Source organism: Hylobates moloch, unplaced genomic scaffold (genome assembly GCF_009828535.3).
Source record: "Hylobates moloch isolate HMO894 unplaced genomic scaffold, HMol_V3 SCAFFOLD_9, whole genome shotgun sequence".
NCBI classification, from domain to species: Eukaryota; Metazoa; Chordata; class Mammalia; order Primates; family Hylobatidae; genus Hylobates; species Hylobates moloch.
In genome coordinates this window covers 122,864,080-122,889,304 of record NW_026652284.1, presented here as the reverse complement: position 1 = coordinate 122,889,304, position 25,225 = coordinate 122,864,080, and the positions used below count along the sequence as shown (strand labels likewise).

General features: G+C 63.1%; 1 protein-coding gene across 1 annotated transcript; it reads right to left on the bottom strand.

The window, feature by feature from the left end:
• On the bottom strand, nt 1-25,225 carry LOC116813869 (adhesion G protein-coupled receptor B1-like; the record flags this gene model as incomplete). The annotated part of the gene is made up of 12 exons (XM_058443685.1): nt 1-788; nt 1,296-1,403; nt 1,566-1,601; nt 2,351-3,057; nt 5,657-5,696; nt 8,005-8,100; nt 11,907-12,078; nt 19,254-19,339; nt 21,572-21,638; nt 23,191-23,260; nt 23,791-23,941; nt 24,980-25,225. Coding segments are annotated over 12 exons (1,977 nt in total), but the record flags the coding sequence as incomplete, so codon positions are not given.

Below are 25,225 nucleotides of genomic sequence, written 5' to 3'. Positions count from 1 at the left end.
TGGGTTTTTAATTCTTTTTATTGAAGAAAAGAAAAGGAGAGAAAAAATAGATTCCCCCCTGCTTCTTCCTGGAGGGGACTCAGTCCTGCCCCTGGGGGCCATGAGGGTCGGAGGGCTGTGCTCTCCACCTGGGTCTAGGAGGGGCCTAGGGCCCTGGAAGGTGTGGGGAGCTGGCTGCTTCCCGAGGGATGGGGGTGTTTAAAAAACGGTGCCAGGCCGGCCGGGCCAAGCAGGCTGGTCCTCCGCAGCAGGAGCTCAGGTGGGCACCCTGGGACGCTGGCCGCACTAGGCCTGTCCACGGTCCACAGCTGTCTGCCCATCTGCCCGCTGGGCCTCGGCCCGAGGAGGGCAGAGTCTGAGGCACCTTCGGCCTCTGGTGCCCTGTGCCCGCTGGCTGGGCTGCCTCCTGTCCTGCATCTGGCTCTGGTCCCAGCACTGCGGGCCCTGTGCCTGGCCGCCGTCCGAGCGCCCTGAGGCCGGGGTGCGGGCCTGGCCCGCCGTCCGCGAGCGTGTCTGTGCCCGTCTGCGGCAGGAGCGGGTGGAGCAGCATCCCTCCTCCATGGCCCAGTGTGTGGCCGTCGCCCACCCGCTCAGACCTCGGTCTGGAGGTCGATGATGTCCTGGCCCACCAGTGGGATCGTGGCGCCCGACCTCTCCCACTCCACGCTGCGAAGCTCCAGCGGCGACGGCTGCAGTGGCTCCAGCTCCTTCTTCACCCACGTGGGCGTCCCGTGGGCTTTCCGGAGGCTCTCCCAGGGCCTCTTGTTGGGCGTCTGCTGCTTTTCTGGCTGCTGGGTGGCCCGGTGGTGCAGGAGGGGTGCGGCCCGGAGGGAGAGCCATGAGCCCGAGGAGTGGGGGGAGGAGGCAGACACGAATCAGTAAGGAAGGGACGGGAGGTGGGAGGTGGGGGACAGGGGACAGGGGACAGGATGAGGCTTTCAGGACAAGAGCCCAGAACAGAGCCAGGCAGGGCAGCGGCAGGCACAGATCCTCTCCCCAGCCTTGGCAGAGGTTGTGAACCCCACGGTCGGGTCAGGCTGTGGGGGCCCTGCCCTGGATTGACTCCACCCCAATCCAGACCCCTGGCCCCAGGAGCAGGCTCGTGACCGCTCAGCTCCCAGCATGGCCATGGCCTCCAGAGTCCGGCGTGGCAGGGTCAGGCCAGCCCTCAGGGACGGGCGAATGAATGAATGAATGAATGGATGGATGGATGAAATGGGCAAATCCAGGGAAGAAGGGAGACGGTGGCCTGATCTATGGGCTCTCCCCACCCCGCCCCTCCCTGCCCTCCAGACCTTGCTGTCCGGGCCCAGCACCTCCTTGTCCTTCTCTGCCGCGTGCTGCAGCTTCCGGTTCAGGTCCTGGAACATGTCTTGGTGCCGCTTCCGGGTGTGCATGATCTTCTGCAGGCGGGGTCTGGGCAGTGAGTCCTGGGCCAGGAGGAGGGCATGGCCCATCTTGCCTGCCCCGCCCGTCCCCTGGCTGCCGGGGAGCTGCCTGGCCGTGTGGGAGCTCAGAGCACATCTGGCCCTAAGTGTCTGGGGGAGGGGGACACCAGGACTCACCTCAAAGTCCAGTTCTGCATACCGCGACTTCCGCCGCTGCAGGGAGAAGGGGTTTGTGAAAATTCCCCAAGGGTCCCTAAAATCTCCTGACAAGTCCACGCCTCTCCCTGCCTGAGACTGAGGGCATCAGGGACTTGCTCACCCCATGCCTGCCTTCAGGGACCAGACCAGACCTGGGGGCGCACTGAGGCAGCTCCTCCAGCCATGTGCTGGGTGCCAGTGAGCAGCACCGGGGCTGGGCTGGGGTGTCCGGCTCGCCTGCCCGGGACACACTCCCCAGGATCAAGGAGACCTGAACTTGGGGCCACATGGCTGGGTCCCCCAACAGAGAACTCAGGGACACAGGGCAGCATCACCAGAGGCCAGGAGCCAGGTGGTGGGAGCATATCCTGTGGCGACGGGCTCCCCCAAAAACCACATCCTACAGGCTGACTGAGGCCGGGTCAGCTGCAGACTCCAGGCTGACCTAGGCAGGTACGTGCTGCCAGGCTGCCCCACGGGCTGGACTAGCGACCGTGCAAGGCGCAGCTCCTGCTCCATGGGTCCAGACTGTGGGTCCCTAAGCCCCTTTGAAACGGGGTGAGACCCCCCTGCCAAGCCTAGGGTGGGGACCACATGGCAGACATACACAGCACACCCAGCAGGGCCAGGGGTGGGGGGTGCAGCTAGGAGGCAGAGCCAGCCCGCCCTACTGACGGCGTGGGGCTCCCACCCAGCAGGGGTGACCCAGCTGCTACAGCCCTGCCCTCGCTGGCTGGGGTGCGGCCCACCCCTGCCCCCCTCACCTCCAGGGAGCTCACAGACAAGGTGGCGACATTCTCATTCTTGGTGCTGGGCCCCGTGCTGGGTCCCGGATGGGCGGCAGGCTCCCCGGGATCCCCCAGGCTGGGGGGTGCCGGCTCCAGATTGGGCGGTGGGGGCAGGGGCTGCTGGGGAGGTGGGGGCGGTGGGGGCGGGGGCGGTGGGGGCTGGGCGGGGGGCGCCTCGGGGGGCCCGCCGCTGGGGGGCTGGCGGGAGGGCGGGCTGCGGGCGGGGAGGCTGGCCTCGGGGGCGGTGCTGAGGTGGATGAGGCGGGTCTGCGGCATCTGGTCAATGTGGATGCTGTACTTGGGCTCCTCCTTGGGCTTGGGCCGCAGCGTGGCCGTGGCTGTGGGCAGGATCACGTAGCTCGTGTCCAGAGCCTTCTCCTGGGCCCGGCTCAGCTCCGAGTCCAGCTTCTTGAAGATGTCCCCGTCACCGACGAAGGAGGACTTGGGCGCCTTGTCCCTCTTGAGGGTCAGTGAGTGGTTGGGGAAGTCGGGCAGTGGCCCGCCGGGGTAGCGGGGTGAGCCGTGCAGGTGCAGCTTGGACACGTTGGCCGGCAGGCTGTTGAAATTGGTGGGCGGCCCCTTGGCATGGGCCAGCTTCAGCTTCTCCTCCTCGGGCAGAGACGGCCGCTTCAGTGTGCCCGTGATGGTGGCAGTGCGGCAGGCCGCGATGTCCTTGTTCAGCACTGCAGGAGCCGCGGGGGAGACAGTGGGGACAGATGTGGGGGTGAGGATGGCGTACGTAGGACGGTCCCCAGCAGGAGAGGGGTCCAGTCTGCCCTGCGAGGCCGCCACCTCCTGGGAGACCCCGGCCAGGTCCTGCTGGGTCCCGATTGGAGGGCCGACTGCAGGTACCACCCTACCCAAGCCTGGAGCTACGGCCCCTAGGGTTCCTGTGTCCTCAGATGAGGCTGTCACACAGGGTGGCCCTCTCCACCGGCCCCAAGAAGACAAATGGCTGTCACCCACACACTGCCCTCCCTAGCGCTGAGAAGAGCAAGCGAGGGCGGCCTTGACTCCTGGAAGCACAGGGACACAGGCAGAACGGCCTGTTCTTGTGGCAGAGCCCAGCCGGCCCTCCAATGCTCCCGACGCCCACGGCCCTGGGCCTGGTGTGGCTGGAGGGCAGTGTGGGGGAGCCCAGTGGTACTGAGTGCAGCCGTGAGGCCCTGGCCCTCTGTCACGGCCCTTCCTGCATCGCTGCCCCTGGGGACTGCAACCCTCCCCACTCTGCCCTGAGGGCCTCCTGGTCCCCGGAGAGAGGTCCCCACACCCAGACACCTCTCGATTCAGGCCCAGCCGCCCTGACCTCTGAGTGGGGCTCTAGTTTGCCCCCTACTTCCTGCCAATGAATCCAGCCCCTACTGGCTGGCGGAGAGCCCCAAGCTGCCCCTGACCCAGCCGCCTGCCCCTGACGGAGGGGTGCCCACCCTCCACACCCCTCGTTTCTACAAGCCCCAGTCTCCAAAGATCCAGACCCCGGGGCCCTTCCTGGGAAGCCTGGCCTGCCCCGTGTCCTGCCCTGTGCAGGTTGGCAGATGGTTACCCACCACGCCAAGCCAGCCCTGGGTGCCTGTGTTCACCAGCTGCTCCCTTCAGCCACCTTGCCAGGCACACGGGCCCCAGGGTCACCAATGTCCCGAGCTGCCTAGCCAGGGGTCACTCACTCTCCCGAACACAGGCTTCCCCGTCCCCCTCAGAGCTCAGCAGGCCATGCTCCTGGTCCTGTCCTCTCCCCTACCCTCTGGACAGCAGCACCCTGCACCCATCTTCAGCCCCGCCCCTCCCCTGCATCCATCTTCAGCCCCGCCCCTCCCCTGCACCCATCTTCAGCCCCGCCCCTCCCCTGCACCCATCTTCAGCCCCGCCCCTCCCCTCATCCCCACCCAAGAGCGACCTGTCATCCTCCCCGTGAGACCCACATGCCCCACCCAGACAGCCACAGCACTCTCGGGACACGCGTCCCCCAGGCCGCCCCACCCCGCAGACCCTAGGGCTCCCAACCTCCCACACACCTCACACTTTGCTCCTCACAAGGCAGAATGAGCGCCTGGCACGTGAGGGGTCTGTGTGCCTCCCTTGCATGTACCCACCTTGGGGCAGAATAAAAGCCAAGCTTCCCCCAGGCCCAGGCCCCTCGCTGGCGCCCCGCCCTCCCTCTCCCTCTGAGAAAGCTCCCAGGCGCTCAGCTCCAGCTGCTCATGGCGCATCCACCAGCTGCATGTGATCCAGAAGGCGCCACAGCCAGCGCATGAATGAGAGGGAATCAGGGGCTCAGAGAGGTCCACATACACCCAAGCCACCTGAGGCCCCAAGTCCTGGGGTCACCCCTCGGAGAGGCTGTGGGGCTGGTTCACAGGAGACCCCAAGGGGGCAGAAGGTGCTTTTTGTCCAGCTCCCATTCAGCCCAGCCCCGAAGTCACCTCCTCCAGGAAGCCCTCCTGGGGCCCAACTGGCACCGGCACACACTCCCCACCTGTGGCTGTCCCAGCTCCTCCGCCAGGGCTGTCTCTAGAGAAGGTGCTCTTCAAATATCTAAATGACCAGAGGGAGCATAGCCCATTGGCCTCTCCACAGCCCAGAAAGCCACTGCCTGTCACTGCCTCAGGACCTGGTTCACAGAACAGTGGTGGGGACAGAAATAGACCCTCGCAGTCTGATGCTTGGGGATGGGCGGCGGAGCTTCCTTTTTTGGGCAGTCATTCCTTTTTTGCACTTGGTTCCAGGAAGCTCAGCACTGGCCGAGGGCTCCATGGTGGGTCCTTCTCCCCGCCTTCCTCTTGCTCCCTGTTGTCCCCCTAGCCTGAAAGCCCCACTCACTTCTCCCCCTGCTGGGACTGGCAATGAGGAAATGAAGGTGGCACAGAACACAGGTGCTAGAGGGGGGCGGGCAGGAGGTGGGTGGGGGGAGGGGCACTAGGGTGGGGCCGTGCTCCTCGCTCGGGCCACGATGGAGGAAGAGGAGATGCCAGGTGGGCAGGGGAGGCAGCCAGGGGCTCCACAGGCACCTGCTCAGCAGGAGTGCCAGGGCAGTGTTCTGGAAGCTTCTGATCATGCCCCATGGACCCTCCTTCGGCCTCAGGGAGTGGGTGGGGTGGCCAAGGTCACTGCCCCAGCTGGGCCCCCAGGGCAGGTCCCCTGGGTCTGGGTGGGCCTGATGGTGTGGCTGGGTGTGGGTGGGGGCAGCAGGAGTGGACAGGGATGGGTGATGCACAGGTGGAGGCATGGAGTGGGGCCGTGCAGGGGGCCGGGCTGGCACTGTCCTCTCACCTGTCGGGCGCTCACCTGATCTACAGGCCAGATCCACGTCCTTCTCGAAGTCGGTCTGTAGGACAGAGACAGCAGGGCAGGGTGAGCGCCTCTGGGAGCGGGGGTGTGTGCACGCGTGCACAGACCGCTCAAGAGGGCACGTTGCTCCTGCTGCCCTGAGGAACCCCTGTCCATGTCCACAGCCCAGTGCCCCATGTGGGCGACCATGCCTCCCCATGCACCTGCCTGTGTGGTGGGCACTTGTGTCTCTGGGTGGATGCATGTGTGAGTGTGAGTATGCGTGCGTGTTTGTGGATATGTCTGTGTATAAGTGGGTGAATTTGTGTCCCCGTGTTTGCGTGTGGATTCAGGTGTTTGTAAACGTGAGAGAATGCATCTGAGTGTTTTGTGCACGTACATGTGTGTGTATTTCTGTATGTGGCTCTGTGTGTGTTTCTGAGGTTGTGTGCGTGCACGCACATGTGTGAGAGACTGTTTGTGAGGCACACGTGTGTGTGTCTCCCAGGCATCTGGGAGCTGATGACTTCCTGCCTCCTCTGGTCTTTTCTCTCCCCCCAGGCCTCAGGAACGGCTCTGGGCTTGCGGCACCAGAACTCTCCCCCTTGGTCCCCCACATCCCTCCAAGGGGGCCCCATCCAGGGTCTGGGGAGAGAGAGGCGGTGGAGGGGGTGTTGAACATGCAATTCAGGGCCAAGGCTGGCACCCACCACCTTCAGGCAGCCACACCAAGCTGACAGTCAGCTGGGGAGGAGGAGTGGGCGGCCCAGGCCCGCCCTCAGGGAGCTCAGGACCCGCCCAGGCCTGGGGCTGTCCTTCTCCAGGGGCCCTGGGGCTCCAGGGGACAGGCCCGCCCTTCACTGAAAACCTGGAGGCTTCTTCCCTGTAAATGCAGGGGTTGGGTTGGCTGGAGACAACAAAATCTTCCACCTGGGATCAGAGGTCAGGCCAGGAGAAACACTGGGGGAGGGGGAAGCTGTGTCCCAAAGTGATAAGCTAGCCACTGGTGGACACTTGCTCCCTGGCTGATGGAGACACTGAGGCATGGAGCCGTGAGGGGCCTGCCTGGACGTCACCCGAGAGCCGAAGTGGCCGCCTCTCACCGAAAGACCTCACCCTTACCCAGGGCTGGACATGCCATCTGCTGAGGCCCTGCCTGTGAACTTCACAACCACCGTGAGGTGGCTGGGCACCCCGGGACCCAGGGAGCACCTCCTGCGCACCAGCCGTGCAGAGTTCACCAGGGGCGTGGCCTGAGCCCCAAAAGGTGGCATGATGGGACAAGATTCAAGGAGGGCTCCCTGGAGGAGGGGACCCATGGGAGTGCGCAGGGTGGGCAACACCTGGGGTGGAAGCTTGTGTGAAGGACACAGGGGAGAAGCAAGACCAGCACAGCTGCAGGTTCTGCTTAGGACCAGGCCAGGGCGTGGATGTTGTCCTGAGGCCTGGAGGGTGGAGAAGGGGGCCTGGCTCCACCCCGCGTGCCAGCCCTCGGGTGCTGAGGCAAGAGGTGTAGTGATGGGTGTAGGTGGAAGCAGACTTGGTGACTAGGAGCCCACCATGGTCCTGGCTGAGCCCCAGGGGCACAGGGCTGCAGGAGGAAGATGCTGAGGTCGAGGTGTGAAGAGTTGAGGCTCCATGGGCGGCTGTTGGGGGCCCTTACGTGGGAACCGCCACTCGGGCCGCCCTCCCAGGGCCTGTGTGTGTCCTGGGAACGCTGTGCTGTAAAGAGGACAGGCCACAGGCACAGGCAGGGGCAGGGGGTGCAGAACACAGGGCTGAGGACACCAGGGTGGGCAGGGGGAGGGCAGAGAGCCCAGAGAGGGTGACGGCAGGATGGCCAGGGCCACAAGGGAGGGTCACCCTGCAGGAGCTGAGGACTGGGCAGCACCCAGGGAGCACCAGGGAGGCAGCAGGTGGGAATATGCGGGGTAGGGGTAGGGGATGGGCAGGCTAGGCTGGACTCCTAGGTGGCAGCTGAGCAGGACATTCCTGGGTGGGGATGGAGGGCACCCAGGGTGGGCCTGGAAGATGTAAGGATGGGGACCTTGAGATGAGGGCTAGGATGCTCAGAGGGTGGTGTCCAGCCAGACGGGCACTGCTGCCAGCGGGGGTGAGTGTGGGGTGGACGCCAGCCTCCGCTGAGACCTCCAAACTCATCAGCTCAGGCCTTCCCAGCTGGAAACCCCGGACCAGGGGTTCCACTTGGTGAGCCTCAGTTTACCCAACTGCACACTGGGTTCAGAGCTCCTCTCAGCAGGGCTGCTGGGGCCTAGGGGAGCTTGGGGCATGGTGAGGGCCTGGAGGCACCCGGTGGGGGTACAAGGCAGGTGAGGCAGCCTGAGTCCCCGGGCCCTGAGTCCTACCATGAGCTGGGCGTGGCCGTTCTGGAAGGAGCCCCCTGAGTCCCCGTTGCCCTCCTCCTGCCGGTCAACCACACGGCATTTCACAGCGTCCTGGACCTGGGGAGGGAGAGCCGAGCAACTCAGTGGCAGCCACGCCCCCACCCTGTGCCAGCGCCAGATCAGATGAGCAGCACCTGTGGGGGGGCGGGCGTCTTGGGGAAGGGCAGGGCCCTCACAGGGCCACCTCTGGTCTGCAGAGTCATGACCCACCGGGTGGAGAAGGGGAAACGAGACCCCAGGAGGGGAGGAGCCTACCCCTCTCTTGTCTGAGATTCTCTCTACCGAGCTCCCAGCCACCGAGAGCTGCTGCAGGCCCTCGGGCCAGAGTCCGCCTGCGAGGACCTGCCCTGACCTGCAGCGGGCCGAAGGTGTCCCCGACCTGGCCTGCATCTCCAGCAGCCTCAACATCATTGCCTCCTCTGAGCCGGTGGAAAGCCTGGCCCTCGCTGCCCTGGGAGTGTGGGGTGCTGTGCCAGGGACCCTGAGCCCGGCCCCTTCCCGGAGCCACCCCACTGGGATGGCACATTCTGTCAAGGGGGATTTCACCCTTCACGGCCACCCACTCTTCAGGGGGGACAGTGGTGATGACGGCAGCAGACTCTGTAGGAGGGGCTACAGGGGAAGACCCACCCAGCAGCCAGCAGAGCTTATGGACAGGGAGCTCCCGAGGAGGTAAAGACTGGTTATCCGGGAGACATCATCTAGGAATGCCAACTGGCCCTCCTGTGGAGCCGGCAGCCACCTCCTGCGGGCTGCTCTGGGCAGCACACTGACACTCCGGTGGTAACAGTGTGTAAAGGGAAACCTTGGGGGTGGTGGGGGGGCATGAAAGCACAGAGGGCTTCCTGGAGGAGGCATCCAAACAGAAGTTGGCAGAGGCAGAAAGAGGGCAAGCTGGGGCTCCTGGCTTCCAGGAACCCACCTACCTACCCACTCAACCACGGCCCCTCACCTAGTGCTCTGCTTCATGCTGCTGGGGGGCTGAGCACACCCAGCCCACCCCTCTCATCAGGCAGATGGGGACCGAGGCCCAGAGCGGGCGAGAGAATTGTCCATGGCCACACAGCTTGTCAGAGGCAGGGCCAGGCCTGGAAGCCAGGGTCTCGCTGGCCTCTGACCCCCGGACACCAGCTAAGGACTCCAGGCCGCCACAGCAGGTGTGCCTTCCTGCCATCCTCTCCCTCACGGACCTGCCCTGCAAATGCCTAGTGGGCACCTACCGTGTGCCCGGTCCCACAGGCAGGTAGGGAAGTGCTCTCTGTGGGCGAGCAGGGGAGCTGGGGCTCCCCAAGTCCCTCCGGTGCCCTCTCCAGGAACGCCCGAGCCAGTCTCAGCCCAGGAGGTCCCGGCTTCATGGGCAGACGAGGGACTGACCTGCCCACCTGCAAGAGTGTCCCAGGCCACAGGGCCGGCTGGGCTGCCCGGCATGCCTCCACCTGGCCCAGCCTCCTCAGCGGGCTCTGCAGCCCTGGCCACCACCCCCGAGGCTGAGGACCTGGGTAGGCAGGGTCCCTTGCTACCAGGCCCAGGCGGAAGCCCTCTCTGGGCGGGACCTTGAAGGCCCTGCAGCATGGAGCCCACACACAGGGGTTGGGAGCTCACTGGGGGCTTCGGGGAAGCCTGGCCCTGGTGTCCTCCTCTGTCCCCACCCACCATGGGAGCATGCCGGGTCCCCTCCTTCCCCGACCCCATGTGCCAACCATGAGGCTTCTTGCACATCTGAGACCCCCAGTGCCAGCCCTTTGCTCCAGGCGGCCCTGGGCTCTGCCTCCCTGGAGCCCCTCCTCTCCGCTGTCTCCTTGGCAGCTCCCGTCACCAGTCAGTTGGTCTTTGGGGATTTGCCTAATTGTTTGAAAAATCTCTCTAATTTCCGTCTTTTCTATTTTGTGAGATATTTTGCCTCCATTTTCCTCCTTCTGAGCTTTGAGCTGCTCTCTGTTTTTAATTTCTACAAGTCTCTTTTTGTTCCTTTTTCATAGGCTACTGTTCTTGTTTCACAGAAGCCAGGTGCTGGGGTCCAGGAGTGTGGCCTTAGAGAAGAACCGCCTGGCCTCAAATCCCAGCCATGGTGATGAACTCCTGTGATGAGCTCCCTGGAGCTGTCCTGTCTGTGGAACGGAGCAGATGGCACCTGCTTTAGGAGCTGTCATGAGATTCACTAACACGAGTTCATTGCTGGGACCAAGGCCCAGCCCATGTGGCGCTCACCAGGGTAAGCGACTTCTCCCAGGTGAGGATAAGGAAGGGTCAGTGAGGTTTCTCCTTCCTGGGCTGCCTCTGGCCCCACGCTGTTTTCCTGCTTGTCTGGTTGGGTCGCAATTCCACTAGGAGCTCTGCTGTCCTCATCAGGAGCTGCTGGGATGTAAGTGTGGAACGCTGCCGGCTGGTGGCTGACTGGTACAGGAGCTGTTTCACTGCTAGACTTCAGAACTCCGGCTCTTCCTCCTCCTGTCTTCCCTCAAAGTCAGATTGCCTTGAGAGGGGTGTTCGCACCTCCCCGCAGAGGTTTGGGTCTGGGAGGCCTGTGCTGACACGTGACCCAGGCTCAGCACATCCACTTCCCCCACTTGTTTCCAGGCGGCACCCCCATCTTCAGCTGTGCCAGCTGCCCCAGGCCAGAGCCCCTCTGTTCACTCTGCCCAGAGAGTGAGGCCCAGGCCGGGGAGGCCAAGCAGGGCAGCCCTGCCCTTCCATGCTGGGATGGAAATCGCCACTTAAGGCCAGAAAACCAGGCCTCCCACGCCTGACCTTCCTGTGGCAGCCAGAGACCCTGCGGAGGGGGCGGGCCCCACTCCTGCCACCCTGTCTGGCTCCCTGCAGCTGGCCGAAGCCTGGGCTGTCTCCAGTCAGCTGAGAACGCACTTCTCATCCTGCTTCCCTGCCTGCCAGCTCCCCTGCTGTCAGCTTCTCCCATATTCTTCATCCTTGGGAACCTGTGTGCTTTTCTTTTTTTTTTTTTTTTTTGAGACGGAGTCTTGCTCTGTCACCCAGGCTGGAGTGCAGTGGCGCGATCTCGGCTCACTGCAAGCTCCGCCTCCCGGGTTCACGCCATTCTCCTGCCTCAGCCTCTCCGAGTAGCTGGGACTACAGGCGCCCGCCACTACGCCCGGCTAATTTTTTGTATTTTTAGTAGAGATGGGGTTTCACCGTGGTCTCGATCTCCTGACCTTGTGATCCGCCCGCCTCGGCCTCCCAAAGTGCTGGGATTACAAGCGTGAGCCACCGCGCCTGGCCACCTGTGTGCTTTTCAACAGCCCCTCTGCCGTCTCTCCAGGGGGACCCAGGAAGAGGGAGGTGGCTGCCCCGCACCAGGGCCTTCCGCCCTTCTGGCGCTGATCTGGAAGCAGGTGTCCTAGTCCACCCAGGTTGATATGCATGCTTTCTCACATCCCAGCCTCCGCAAGAGCATCCCAATCGTGGCCACCAGCCAGGCGGTAGTTGGGATGTAGTTTGGTGAAAACCTTCTAGTGACACCTTCTGGAAAGATCCAGAAAACGCCAGAAGCAGGAGTCTCTATTGCCCTGGAAGCTGTCTACTTCTGCTGCCGGCTTCCTTGCTCCTGTAGGCCCCTTGAGGATGGGGGCCCCGTGTGCCTTCGTACCCCACGCCCCCAAGCCAGTGCAGGGGCAGGGCATCCTTGGGAAGGTCTGCACTGCCTGGGCCGCTCCCAGGGAGAGTGGGGTGGACACGCTCACCCGCAGGCCCCGCTCTGTGGACCACTGAGGCCTGCAGATGTGTCAGGGTCATGGAGGCTGCGCCCACCCACAATCTCCCTGCCGAGGTCCTTGGGGAAGGAGGAGGCCACTCGGCAGCCCCAGGACCCTCCTGCAGGAGCCGGGCTGGACAGAGGCTGCCCCACCCACCTCTCTACGGAGGATACAGTGCACCATGACGATGACGAAACCCTCCAGCGAGTCGAAGACGGCGAAGAGGATCTGGAAGAGGGCGGAGCGGCGGTCGGTGACGGCGAGCACGGCCGACATCCAGGTCAGCGCCAGCAGCGGCAGCACCACGCAGGAGCTCCACAGGGAGGCCCTGGGGACGGAGGGCGTCAGCGCTGCCGCCCCCGCCCCTGCCCCCAGGGACACCCTGCCCTGAACCCTGCATCTCCAGGCCTCGGTGGGGACCCAGCCCTAAGTCCCCATCTCGGTCTCTGGGGGCCTGGGCCAAGCAGCACTTCCTCTCTGGGGTGAGTCTCCCTAGGGGTCCACCACTGCCCAGGCTGCGTCTGCACCCTCTCTCCTCCCCAGGGCTCCCCCAATCCTGTCCCACGCTCTGCCCCTCCCCTCTCAAGCCCTTCCCCCGTCAACACTGAGGTCCCAGCACCCCCTCCCCAAGCCCAAGGTCTCTGAGGGGACCCAAGGACTCAGGAGGGAGGTCCTGAGAAGCTGGGCAAGGGGGAAGGGCTCTTTGGAGAAGATCCAGGTTCCTGACAGTCTAGGAGGTGATAGAGGAGGGGAGACACGCTGGAGGGGGATGGGATGTCTGGTGTGGGGTGGGCCAAGGAGGATCCCCTGGTCCAGGACCCTCAGACAGCCCACAGGCCCCAGGCGAGGGGGGTCCAGGCCCTGAAGGGCAGAGCAAGATGGCCATGGTGGGGAGGGGAGGGTGGAGCCCAGAACTCAGAGACCTGGAGAGAGAGAAGCTTAGAGGGAATGAGATAGAGGACAGACGGACGGCCAAGGCCAGCAGGGGAGGAGCAGAGGAGAGACAGAGACAGACGGCAACAGACAGACCGACAGGTGCCTCCTCCTCTTCGCGGGCCAGCTCCGCCCATGCCTCTTGAGCCCCAGCAGCCACCTGCCTGTAGACCCGTCCTGCTGCCTCTGCCCCTCAGTGCCACCTCCTCTCCCATGAGGTCCTCCAGGAGCCTCAGAGCAGCCCTCGCCCCTGCAGCCCAGCCTCGCTGGGAGCAGTGGCCTGGGCCCCTCCCCACATCCACCCACTCGGCTCCGTGCGTGGCCTCTGAGCCTGTGCTCTCCTCCTCACAGTGGGGACACCAAGCTGCTTCCCAGGGCTGTGGGACACAGACAGAAGCCAGCAGGACCCCAGCCGCGGTGAGTGCTCGGGAGGTGGCCCTGTGCCTGTCCACAGGGGGCCCCACAGCCTGCAGGACTGTCATCACCACCTGGAATGGGTGCTGGCAGCAGCTTCCCTCCTCCCCTCCTCCTACACAGGGGGAGCTGGGGCAGGAGGACTGAATAGGGAGTCGGGGGCCCAGGTGTGGGGTCGGAATGCCAGGCAGGAGCTGGCACACCAGGGCTGGCAGGAGAGACGCTGGAATGACCTGGAGTCTGCCGGGACAAGGGCCCCCAAAACCGCATGCTCTGCTCCTCAGCCCTCTCCAGCGTGGCTTGGCCACCAATGCTGCTCCCACCCTTAGTGCGGGACACCTGTGCGGGGCCCAGCCCCCAAGGGCTATCTGTGTGCTCATCTTTCGGGACCTCTCAGCAAGCACAGCCAGCCATGCCTGCCTCCTGGACCCTCCTCCTCCTCTCCTCCACCCGGCCCTCTACCCCAGGCCTCGGCCTGCTTTTCTTCAGTGATGCTGTCCGGCGGTGATCTGTCTGGCCCCAGCCTCAGGCGTGACCACATACCCATGGCTAGGACACGTGCAGGCCCAGAGCCCGGAGCAGCACCAGGACAGAGGGCCTGGTGCTGCACGGCCAGCGCCTCCCGGGTCTCAGGGTACAGTGGCCCTGGCCACGCACCCGCCCCTCCTGCTCTTGGGCATCGGATGGGCTCTAACAGCCTCATGGGACTCCCTCTTCCCTGTACAACTTTGGAGTCTGCTAGAGGCCCCCAACCTCCTTGGCCCTTCCCCTGGCCCTGGAGAGCCTGCCCCTGCTCCCCCTGCACACCCCGCCTGGGAATTTAGGCGTCCGGAGAGGCCTCCCTTGCCCATGACCGTGCTGCTCCCTCCAGGCTGCAGCAGCGACAGGGCCCTGGCTGTCACTCACTGCTGTGTCCCCGCACCTGGCACAGAGCCTGTGACGAGGAGGCCCTCCATCAATATTCGCAGAGCCAAGGAAAGACTCACTGACACAGAGCAGGACCCCTCGGCTGGGGCCTCAGTCTTCCCATGGTGATAAGCTGGAGAATCTCTCTTCTCCCTTCCAAAGCTGGTATTCTTTGAGCCGGGACCCTGGACTCCTCTCCTCACCCAAGTCCTAAGGGAGGAGGTGCAGGGCCTCCCTCCCCATGGAGACTTCTTTGCCTGCTGTCAGTCACCCCTGCTGCTGCCCGTCAGGGGATACAGTGGTGCAGCTGGGTCTCCAGGCCTGACATTTACAGCCCGATCTGCTGCGGCTGGCAGGTGGCCTGGGGCCTGGGGACCCGTAAATTACTCCCACACAGCAGCTCAGCCTCTGCGGCTGGGAAACATTTCTGCAGAGAGCGGTGGGAAGGAAGCAGAAAGGCCCGGGAGCCGCTGAAGGGGAGGCCAGGAGTGCCCAGCTGCACCGCGCCTGCTCCCATCTGGAGAGGCAGGTGCCCGGGGTGTGGGGAGAGGCTCTGGGTGACTTCAAAGGGAACACCCTTCTGGCCCCCACTTCTCTCTGACGGAATGAGATGGGATGGATCCCACAGCCCCCGCCGCATCCCTGGTGTTGAGACAAAGAAAGGGCAACACTAACCCCAAAGAACCGGAAATGCCCGGGAACTGGCAGGCCAGTGTGGACGCTGCCCAGCTCCAGCCTTGCTCCTCCCACCCAGGCTAGCCTCGCCCTGATTTGCATCTGCACAGCGCCAGGGCCCAGAGCTCTTCTCCCATGGCTCCTAAAACCCTGGGCCCCTAGCGCCTGGCTCAGGGAGCAAAGCAGGAGGGTACAGGGGTATGCGCCTGGGGGTACCGCCCTCACCTTGGGTTGAGGGAGGCAGGGCATGGACAAGATGACCCCTCAGGCTGGAAAGCCCAACTGGCCCCACCCACCTGAGCCCATACCGCCCTGCCCTATGCACAGCCGCTAAGGCTGCCCAAGGTCAGCAGAGCAGCCCCTGACCCTGAACACTTCCTCCCCTGTTCCCTTGACCCTGGCTGCCTCCTGCTCTCAGGCACACATGCGTACACAGACACACACATGCATTCACACACTCCCCTATAAACACACTTCCACATACACCACGCTCACATGTTCATACACACACACGCACACACTTGCACACACAGGCACATGCCCAATTATATACACACTCACACACACACTCTAACACAAAATATCAGGTTGCACTCACACACAGATGCACACTCACATGTACACACACCGGGTTGCAGTCACATACATAGATGCACGCTCATATGTACACACACCGGGTTGCACTCACACAGATGCATGCTCACAGGTACACACAGAGATGCACGCTCACATGTACGCACACATAGATGCATGCTCACATATACGCACACATACATGCACGCTCACACATATGTACACATAGATGCATGCTCACACATACACACAGTGGGTTGCACTCATACACATAGATGCACGCTTGCACATATGCACACTAGGTTGCACTCACATAGGTGCACGCTCACATGTACACACACTGGGTTGCACTCATACACATAGATGCACACTCACATGTACACACACCGGGTTGCACTCACACACATAGATGCATGCTCATATGCACTCACACACATACATGCATGCTCACACATACACACACCAGGTTGCACTCACACAGATGCACGTTCACAGGTACACACACAGATGCACGCTCACATGTACACACACCGGGTTGCACTCACACATGCACGCTCACAGGTACACAGATGCCTCCTTACACGTCCACACACAGATGCACACTCACATGCACACTGGGTTGCACTCATACCCACAGATGCACTCACACACAGATGCACGCTCACACATACACCCACCGGGTTGCACTCACATAGATGCATGCTCACATGTACACACACCAGGTTGCACTCACACACATGCATGCTCACACGTATGCACACATGCATGCTCACACGTACACACACCATGTTGCACTCACACAGATGCACGCTCACAGGTACACACACAGATGCACACTCACAGGTACACACAGATGCACACTCAAACATGCATATATAGATGCATGCTCACACGTACGCACACTGGGTTGCACTCACATAGATGCACACTCAGGTACACAGATGCATGCTCACACGTATGCACACATAGATGCACGCTCATGCATGCACACATAGATGCATACTCATATGCATACCAGGTTGCACTCACACACATGCATGCTCACACATATGCACAGTGGGGTGCACTCACACACACAGATGCACTCTTGCACACATCCAGGCACATTCTTACACATGTACAGACACTTGCACACTTGTGGCATCGAGGTGGCACTGGCGGCAGAGAACTCCACACTCAGTACACTTGAGAGCACGCCCAAGGGGGTACTGGGGCGGTTGGCTACAAGCAAAATTAGAAGCCTGAAATGAAAGCAAGTACTCTCACATGGGCACACACACATTTGCCCACACCTGGTCATGCTCTCTCTCACATGAATGCACACTCATGTACACTCACATATGCACACTCATACACACACACCTGGTGATATGCATACACGCACACACCCAGTGGCATGCATGCACACTCACACACATGCACACACCTGGCCATGCTCTCATATGCGTGCTCACGTGCACTCACAGGGAGGGAGGCTTCCCATCAGGCAGGCCAGGGCCAGTCTCCTCGCCCCACCAGAGCTGCGGGGGTGTCATGGGTGCAGACCCCTGCCCAGGCATCAGCCGTCCTGGGCTCCATGCCAGCAGCACCGGGGTGGGGGTGGAGGTTCAACCCCAGAACCAACAAACCACAGCTTGCAGCCTGGCACACACTCGGGCCCCAGAGGGACGGGACTGACCACCACTCTTTCCCTACGGCAGCTCGGCCCACAGCTGCACTCCACCTGTGCCCAGGCACGGCCCCACGCCCTGTACACGTGGTGCCTTGTGCTGCCAGGCCTAGAGCAGGCCGGTGGGGAGGACGGAAGGGGGAGCGGAGGGCAGTGGATGGGGGAGACGGGAGTGGCCTGGAAACCCAGAGTGGACGGCAGAAAAGGAAGAAATGAAAGATAAACATAAAACAAACAAAAGGTGACTCAGAGCGCAGAGCCCCAAGGGTGGGCCTAGGAGGGAGGTGGCAGCGGAGGCACTAACATGGCGTTACTGGTGGCGTCGGAGGTGGCATCGGCGGCAGAGAGGACTCCACACTCGGCACACTTGAGGGCGCGCCCGAGGGGGTGCGGGGGCGGCTGACTGCAAGTGAAATTAAAAGGCTGAAACAAAAGCAAGCGCTCTGCTCTCAGAATCCAGGCGGGAGGGGCGGGGCCAAAGTGCAAAACCAGCCACTCAGGAGTCCAGCCTGGGCCCCGACGGGGACGGTCCTGGGGGCTCTCAGCCACCTGACAAACTCAAGCCTGGGGCGGGGGCGCTGTGGTGGGCAGGGCTGAGGGCTGCACGTGGCGGGCGTGGGGGGAAGACAGCACGGGGTGCCTGTGCTCAGCAGAGGGTGGACCCTGCCTCCGTCTGCACAAAGCGGCAAAATTCCCAGACAGAGGCCACTGCGCCTTCCTCTCCCCTTCCCACGTGTCTGCGAGGGAGCTGACCTGGGCAGGGACCTCGTGCAGGTCCTCGTGGCATGTGTATGCCCACGCGTGTGTGCCCATGCATGTGGGTGTGCATGCACACATAGACCGGTGTACTGGGCGCCCCTCCACCCCAACCTCCATCCCTGTCTACGTGGGCAGAGAAACCTACACGGCCACACGGGCGAGTCTGGGTGCACTCCTGGGCCGTGTGCACCTAACGCGGCTGGCCCCTGTTGCACACACAGGGCGAGGTGGGCAGAGTGCAGGCCGCCTGGGCTTGGCTCTAGTGGGTGCCCACCTGGGCTGGAAGCTCAGCTCCACCAGCCGCTCACCCTCGCTAAACCTCCATTTCTCAGCTGTAAGATGGGAATATAACCATAGAATCTGCCACAACGGTTATTCTAAGAAGCAAACAAAACATGCGCCCTGGACGAGCACCCGAGATCACTGCCGTTTTTCTCATCAGGTAGCGGCAGGCAGTCTGCCATGCTCAGACCCGGGATGTGCAGCCCTGGGACTTCTTCTGAGTGTGACCACTGTCTCGGGAGCAGTGTGGGACAGGGTGTTCCAGGGACAGGTGGGACAAGGCCTTAGAGAAGCCTGTTCCAGCTTCCATTTCCCAGGCCAGGAGACAAAGCACTGGGACTCCCACCCAGAGTGAGACTCCAGGGCCACTGCAGGCACTCAGCATCAGAGGCCAGCTCGGCCGGTTCCTAACCAGGACCAGAACCCACAGGCACCCAAGGGGAAGGCTTCCTGAAGCGTTTGTTCACTGGGGACAGCAGGAGGAGCCAGGAAGAGAGAGACAGGAACAGAGAGAGAGAGACAGACAGACACCAAGCATCCAGGCAAGACTGGCACGGAGGGGAGGGGCCCACGCAGACACCAGCCAGGGCTGGATGACACAGAGCAGCAGGCAGAGGTGAGGCGCGGGAGGACAAAGAGGGGCTTGTCCGCTCTAGTCAGCTCCCCACGCCCCACAGCTTCCCCTCTGTGCCCAGGGCCCTGTCGCTGAAAGGTGGGTGCAGCCACACATCCCAAGCGCGTCTGTCCTGCTCCCGCGCCCTGTCCAGCTGCTGTGCTGAGAGCACTCCCCGGGCTTGGGTTCCCCGGAGGGAGGAGCATCAGCTCTACCTGTCCCCTGCACTGTCCTCCCCCCGATGAAGGTCCCACAAAGACAGGGAGTCCCTGCATGCACAGGTGACATCCTCCCCTTGGCCATGGAGCGAGCCTTGTGGTGGGGGAGTGGGGGGCCGGGGGCCCTCAGCACCCAGCCTTGGGGGTGCCCTGCTGCCACCCTGCGAGCCGGGCAGAGGCGGGGTGTCCCTGCACAGTCAGTCTCACAGCTTCTGAGGACTTTATGGGGCCCACCCTGTCCAGGTCAGATGGAGAAACTGAGGCACGGTGAGAGGCAGGGGCTGGCTGAGCCTAACGGGCCTCTGTACTCAGTGCCTCCGTTTCCCACCCGCTCCAGGGTCCCTGGACCTGCAGTCTCAGATTGGGCATGGAGTGTTCTCCATCCCCCGGGAACCCGGGGCTGGGTGGGCTCTGGGTCTTGCACTCCTGGTGGGCAAGGAGCTGCGTGGCCCCGGTCCTACCCTGCCCGCTCCTTCAGCTTCTTGTCCGTGATGCCGTCTTTGGACACGAGCTTGTTGAACACCAGGATCCCAATGACCATGTTCACCTGCCGGGCAGAGAGGGGTGGGAGTGTGGGGGTGGGGGCCGCCGTAGGCTCAGGGGCTGACACTGGCTGGACCGACGCCGGCTACGCCAACCACGACCCCCTACCCCACCCAGGGTCACCTCCCGTGCCTCCATCACAGGAACCCCAGTGCCTGATGGGACGTCAGGTGACCTCCAGCCCAGCTGCCAACCGTGCAGGGCCCTCTCTGTGTGTCACCCGCACCATCGGCACCTCTGCTGCACTCCTTGCATCCCTTCCACAGGGATGCTCCCCACCCACAAGGCCCGGAGGCCCTTTGCCAGCCTGCAGCTGAGGCCTGTCTAAGGGACACCAATCCTGGCTCTCCCTGGGGTCACATTCCTCCTGGCTCTCTGCTCTGGGCAGGCCACCTCCTCTCTCTAGACTTCCTTCCTGATCTCCCTCTCCTATTCCCATCAGACTAACTGCCCACCCCATAAGGGCCCTGGCTGGGCGCCTGCACCCAGGGAGGCTCTTCTTGGGCTCTAATGTAAGTCTCCCATGCCCGCCACTGTCCAGGCTACCACTCAAGACAAGAGCTGCTCCCGGAGCACCCCCGGTAAGCCACTGGCCCTGAGCATCCTGGGGTCTCCCCCTGTCTCCTGGCCTCCTCTGCTGGGGGGAAGGAGGAGTCTCAGGCCATACTCTCTGCTCCCCAATTGCCAGAAGCTCCCTGAGGCCCCCCTCCTGCATCCCCACTCTGCAGAAAGATGCTGCCAGGACCCTGACGGGCAAGGCCTGACTTCCCCAGGCCCAGGTTCCAGAAGCTGGAGGCTGGGAGACCCCAGGACTCCATGGACCCCTGACCAGGCATTTCACATCCTGAAGACCAGGGTGGTAGACCGTGTAGCCCTCCAGCTCAGGGCTCACGAGCACACAGCCGGCCTGCTTTCCACAACGGATGCAGAGTTCCCAGACACCCGCCTCACAGCCTTGGCAAGCCTGATGCGGGGCGGCCTCTTTCCTGGGCAGCCTAGTTTTCTGATGTGGCCGGAGCAGAGAAGAGAGGATGGGCACCAGTGACGAGCCACTGCCTGCGGCAGGCTCTGCCCAGCCTGCACCACGTGGCCCCAAGGACAGGAGGGGCTGCTGGGGCTTGGGTCCCACAGCTGCCAGGGTCAGCCTGCCTTCCTGACACATCCTGGGGAGGGGTGTACAGGATGGGGCTCCTGTCTCTGTCCCCTTTCCCACAACCTCCATCCCCAGGTGCCTGGGGCACCGCCAGGCACCCCATGCCTCTCCCGCCTCCCGCCTCCCGCCTGGAGGAAGGAATAAAGAAGGTAGGATTCCACAGCCAGCACTGTGGAGAGGGGTCTGGGGCTGCCCAAAGATGGTGCCCCACTGCCCCTCCAACCCCCACTAGGCTCCCCAACTGCCCCTACAGGGTTAGCTCCCCCTCACCCCTCATGCACGTTTCTCTGCTAGGCCCAGCCTGTGCCTGAGGCCCCACTAGAATGGGGTGTGGCCGTGCATGGCGGCAGGAATTACTGGAGGTGGATGGCCTCTCCTGGGGCGAGAGGGGAGGGGAGGTGAGGGTGGGTGTGAACCCTGGTGCTCTGCCAGAGTAGAGGGATGGGGGCTGGCTGAGTGGGCTCAGAGCTGGACCCAGTAGAGGCCAGTGACCCCAGGCAGGTCCCTCAGGGTGCTGCAGCTCATCTGTAACCCCAGGACGGTGACCCTGCGTGCCACCTGCCACAGTCTTGCCTTTCTCCACACGAAGGTGGGGAGGAGAGCGGGAAGGGAAGTCCAAGGACCCACACAGGGAAGGTCCTCACTGGGGCCCCCTGAAGGGGCAAGCAGCCCCGGTCACCAGCCTCACATCTGGCGCTCGGGGGCCAGACACCCACAACCCAGGTCCGGCCTGCAGCTCCTTGCTGCTTGCATCATCCGTCTGTCCCCAGCTTCCTCCCATGCCACTCACTCACCACACCTGCAGGGATCTCCTGGCAGGTACACAGCTGGCACCCAATAATCAGGCAAGCCGAGACTCACAGGTGTGAAGGGTCACTACTCTGGCCCAGCCCCTGCACCACATGCCGAGGGCAGGTCAGAGTGGGGCTGTGTGCACCCCCACCCCCGGTGATGAGGGCCATGAGGGCCATCCTGAAGGGACAGCAGGTGCACAGCCTGGGGCAGGAGAGAGCACCAAGGCCCAGGAGGCAGGTGGGGGACCCAGGTGAGGTTGCGGGGAGTGGGGCCCGGGTGCGTCAGTACCAGCACAACGGCGGCGGCAGGTCCCACGAAGGCATAGAGCAGTCCCCCCTCCAGGGAAAGCCAGCAGCTGGGGAGGAGACAGGCCATCAGCACCGCCCGTGTGCAGAGGGGCGTGCAGAGAGGTGCTGCCGGCCTCTCAGGAGTAGGGGAGGTAAGCTGGGAAGTGGCAGAAGAAAACTAGCACTTATTAAGCGCCTTCGGCATGCAGGGCATGTCACACTCACTCTTTAGCCTTAGAATCCTCAGGAAACCCCAGGCAGCCATTGTCACCCCCATTTTACAGATGGGGACAGTACCAGAGTGGGGGACCCACCTGCTTAGAGCCACACAGCAGGGGCAGCAGGCTGGCAGGGCAAAGGTCACCTGACTGTCCCTCCTTCCCCAGACCTGGGCCCTTCCCGGCTCTTCTCTCGGGGTCTCTGGCAGACCCTCCTTCCCGACGTGATGCTTGAATGCTGGGGCTGGGACCCTGGCCCACAAGGCTCAGGCCCCGTGGCCTGAGCACCTGGTCCTATGCTCACACATCTGTCGTGCACCCTCCCCACCACCCACCCAGTCAGCAGCCCCACATTCTCCAGATCTCTGGACACCACCCGTGGTGCCCATGGAAATCTGAAACCCAGTAAGGACTGTTCCCTCTACCCTGAGCAGCCTACCCCATGTCATCTGTCAAACAAACTCCTCTTCATCCTTCAGAACCCCACTTCAATGTCCCCATCCCCTCCTGATCCACCCGACTCCAGCAGGCCAGGTATTTGCTTCTCTCATCTCTGGGGACAGTGTTTGGATTTCCCTCTCAGCACGCACCCCCTGGACCCTCAGCTATGTCTACTCCCTACTGCCACTCAGACAGGGCAGTGCTCCAAGGGGGTGCCACGTCCTGTCCCCAGGGACTCCACAGTGAGCCAGGCCTGCTGCGGCTCACCCACTCAGCCAGCGTTAGTCACTTCCTCCTGCCTCTCGCTTCCCACTGCTCCCCTCCCTGCAGCCAGGCCCTCCCTCCAAGCCTCAGTTCCCCTTCCCCACCCCAGTTCTTCTGCCCATCCTGAGCCCCAGACCCTCTCTCCCTACCTTAGGAACCACATTGCCTCTAGGATGACCCCAAGCTTCCTGGCTTGCCATTTAAGGCCCCAAGGACCTGGTCCAGCTGACCCTTCAGGGTCTCAGTGATGTCATCTGTGAAATAAGCCTCCGGCCCCTGCCCTGCCTGCCACAGGCCTGCTGTGGGGGGTGTGCCCACTGTGCCCAGAGCTCTTGTGTCTCAAACAGCCCTCCCTCTCACCAGCACCGTGCAGAGAGGGGATCCCCACCGAACAGATGGGGAAACTGAGGCTCAGAGTGGCTAATGGACCAACTGACAGAAGGGGAGGCCCTGATGGCCCGGTTTCTTTCAATACTGCTGCCTACTGCTCGCTGCCAGGGAGAAGCTGGCTGACCAACAGGGAGGGGATGCCCAAGGGGCTCAACCTCCGGCCCTTGGGGCCGCACCCTCCCTGAGCCTCTGTGAGATGGTCAGGGTCACACAGGGGGAGGACACGGCCAGCCCTCACCCTCCAGGGCGGCGGAAGTCTCTGGGGGGCCATGTGGCCATCCACCACACCCCCAATGCCCCGACTCACTAGTTCATGGTGCTGTACCCTTTGGCCTTGGTGAATCCCACAGAAATGGCCACAACCAGTGCAGGGAGCCCTGGAGAAGGAGCAGAGAAAGGGTGTTGGCCCCACCCAAGTCCCCAGCCAGCCTCCACCTCCTCCTAGCCCTGCCTTGAAGGGCGGGGGCCAGGCAGGCGCTTCTGAAGCCCCCAACAGAGGATGGGGCTGAGCAAGAGATGGGGCAGGAGGTGAACAAGGCCAAGGGCCTGCGAGCTGGGTGCAGGGTGGTCCAATGAGCAGAAAACACACAGGGTGCCCAGCACACCTGACTCACAGAGAAATCAGGAATCATCTCTTTATAAATGTACATCCCAAACAGTGCACCGGACATACTTGTGCTAGAAACGTTTTCGTCATCTAGACATGAAAGGGAACTGGGTGTCCTGTGCTTTATCTGGTGACTCCATGGAGGAACGAGGGCCCAGAGGAGGAAGCCCACCCAAGCAGTAACTGAGGCCTCACGGGTCCACAGGGGATGCGGAGAGGAGGGGCTGCCATGGCAGAACAAGCAGTGGGGGCCAGGAGGAAGGATATCTGTCCAGGCGGGTCGGGGAGGCAGCAGCTCACCCCAGCCCAGGCAGAGGAAGCGCTTGCGGATGAGGCGGTTCCGGAGGTGGCCCGTCACAGCCATGTAGGACTGCCAGGCCTCGGTGAGCACCCAGCAGAAGGAGGACAGGAAGAAGAAGTGCAGGAAGGCGGCCACCAGCGTGCACACCACCTGCGTGGGGCCGAGGGCGGGGCAGGCTGGGCAGGTGCTCCCTGGCCCCACACCTGCCCCCACTGAGTGCCTGGCTGCAGCTGGCAGCCCAGCACCCAGCACCCTCACTGGGACCCGACCAGGTCCCAAGGCAGAAGGCAATCCACAGATCACCTGGTCCCTGCCCTGAGATGGGTTGTTGACTGTCTAAGCCCCTTGGGACAAACAGCTCCTCCCTCCCCATCTTCCTCAGCACCATTGATAGCCACACCAAATGCTAACCCAGGGGCCTTCTCAAAAGTCCAGGTGCCTGCCCATGCGTTCAGGAGCTAGTAAGCCCAAGGCCCAGGGAGGGCATATCACACCCCAAGGACACACAGCAAGTCGCAGGCAACCTCACCCACACCGCAGCCCTGAGCTTCTGCCACAGCACACGGCAGGCCCTGCGGCCAGGCCTTCTCTGTCTCACTGCGGACCCTCTTGCTTTCTTTTCTCTCCTACCTTGTCAGCGTGGCCCCTTAAGGAAGCAGAGGCCCCCAGCCAAAGGCTGCGCCTGCCACATTTAGCGGGATGGGGCTGGAGACCACAGGGTAGGAACCAGGGATAGGGGTTCTGGGGAGGGCAGGCAGGGGCCCACCATGAGCTGCCAGCTTCAAGGCTGGCGAGGGTGGGGGTGAGAGGGCGGACCGTGGGAGCCTCTGTCACCACAGTGCCACTCGTCTTGAGTGCCACTCCCCAGCCCTGAGGCAGCTTCAGCTGAGGCCGAGTCCACTGCCCACAGGGGGATGGGCAGGGCTGCAGCAGGCTCATCCTGAAGGGCAAGTCCAGCAGAGATGCTGGGACACAAGCTGCCCTTCTTGGCTGGCTGACCAGCCCCTGACAGGCTCCTGCAGCCACAGCAGAGGGTGGGGAACTCCCTGTAGCTGGGGCAGCCTCCTCCTGCCCCCACACCCGCCTGCCTGAGTTTCCCAGGGATCCCATGGCCCAGGCCCCTCCTGGGGTCCATCCTCACCACCCGAGGATGCCGGGAGGTGCATGGCAGGACGCAGGGCTGCCTACCTTGTTGCGGGTCTGGGTCTGCCCGATGAGGATGAGGGCATTGGAGGAGATGATGGACAGGCAGAAGTTGATGAGGATGACAGAACGCTCCGAGCGGATGTACCTGTGGAGAGTGGGGGGCCAAAGGTCAGCACCCAACAGAACCCCATCTGCACGGCGGCTGTGGTCCTGTGGCACCAAGACCAGAGCCCCACCCCACTTCCTGCAGGCATTGTCACCAACAGCACCACCACCATCACCATCACC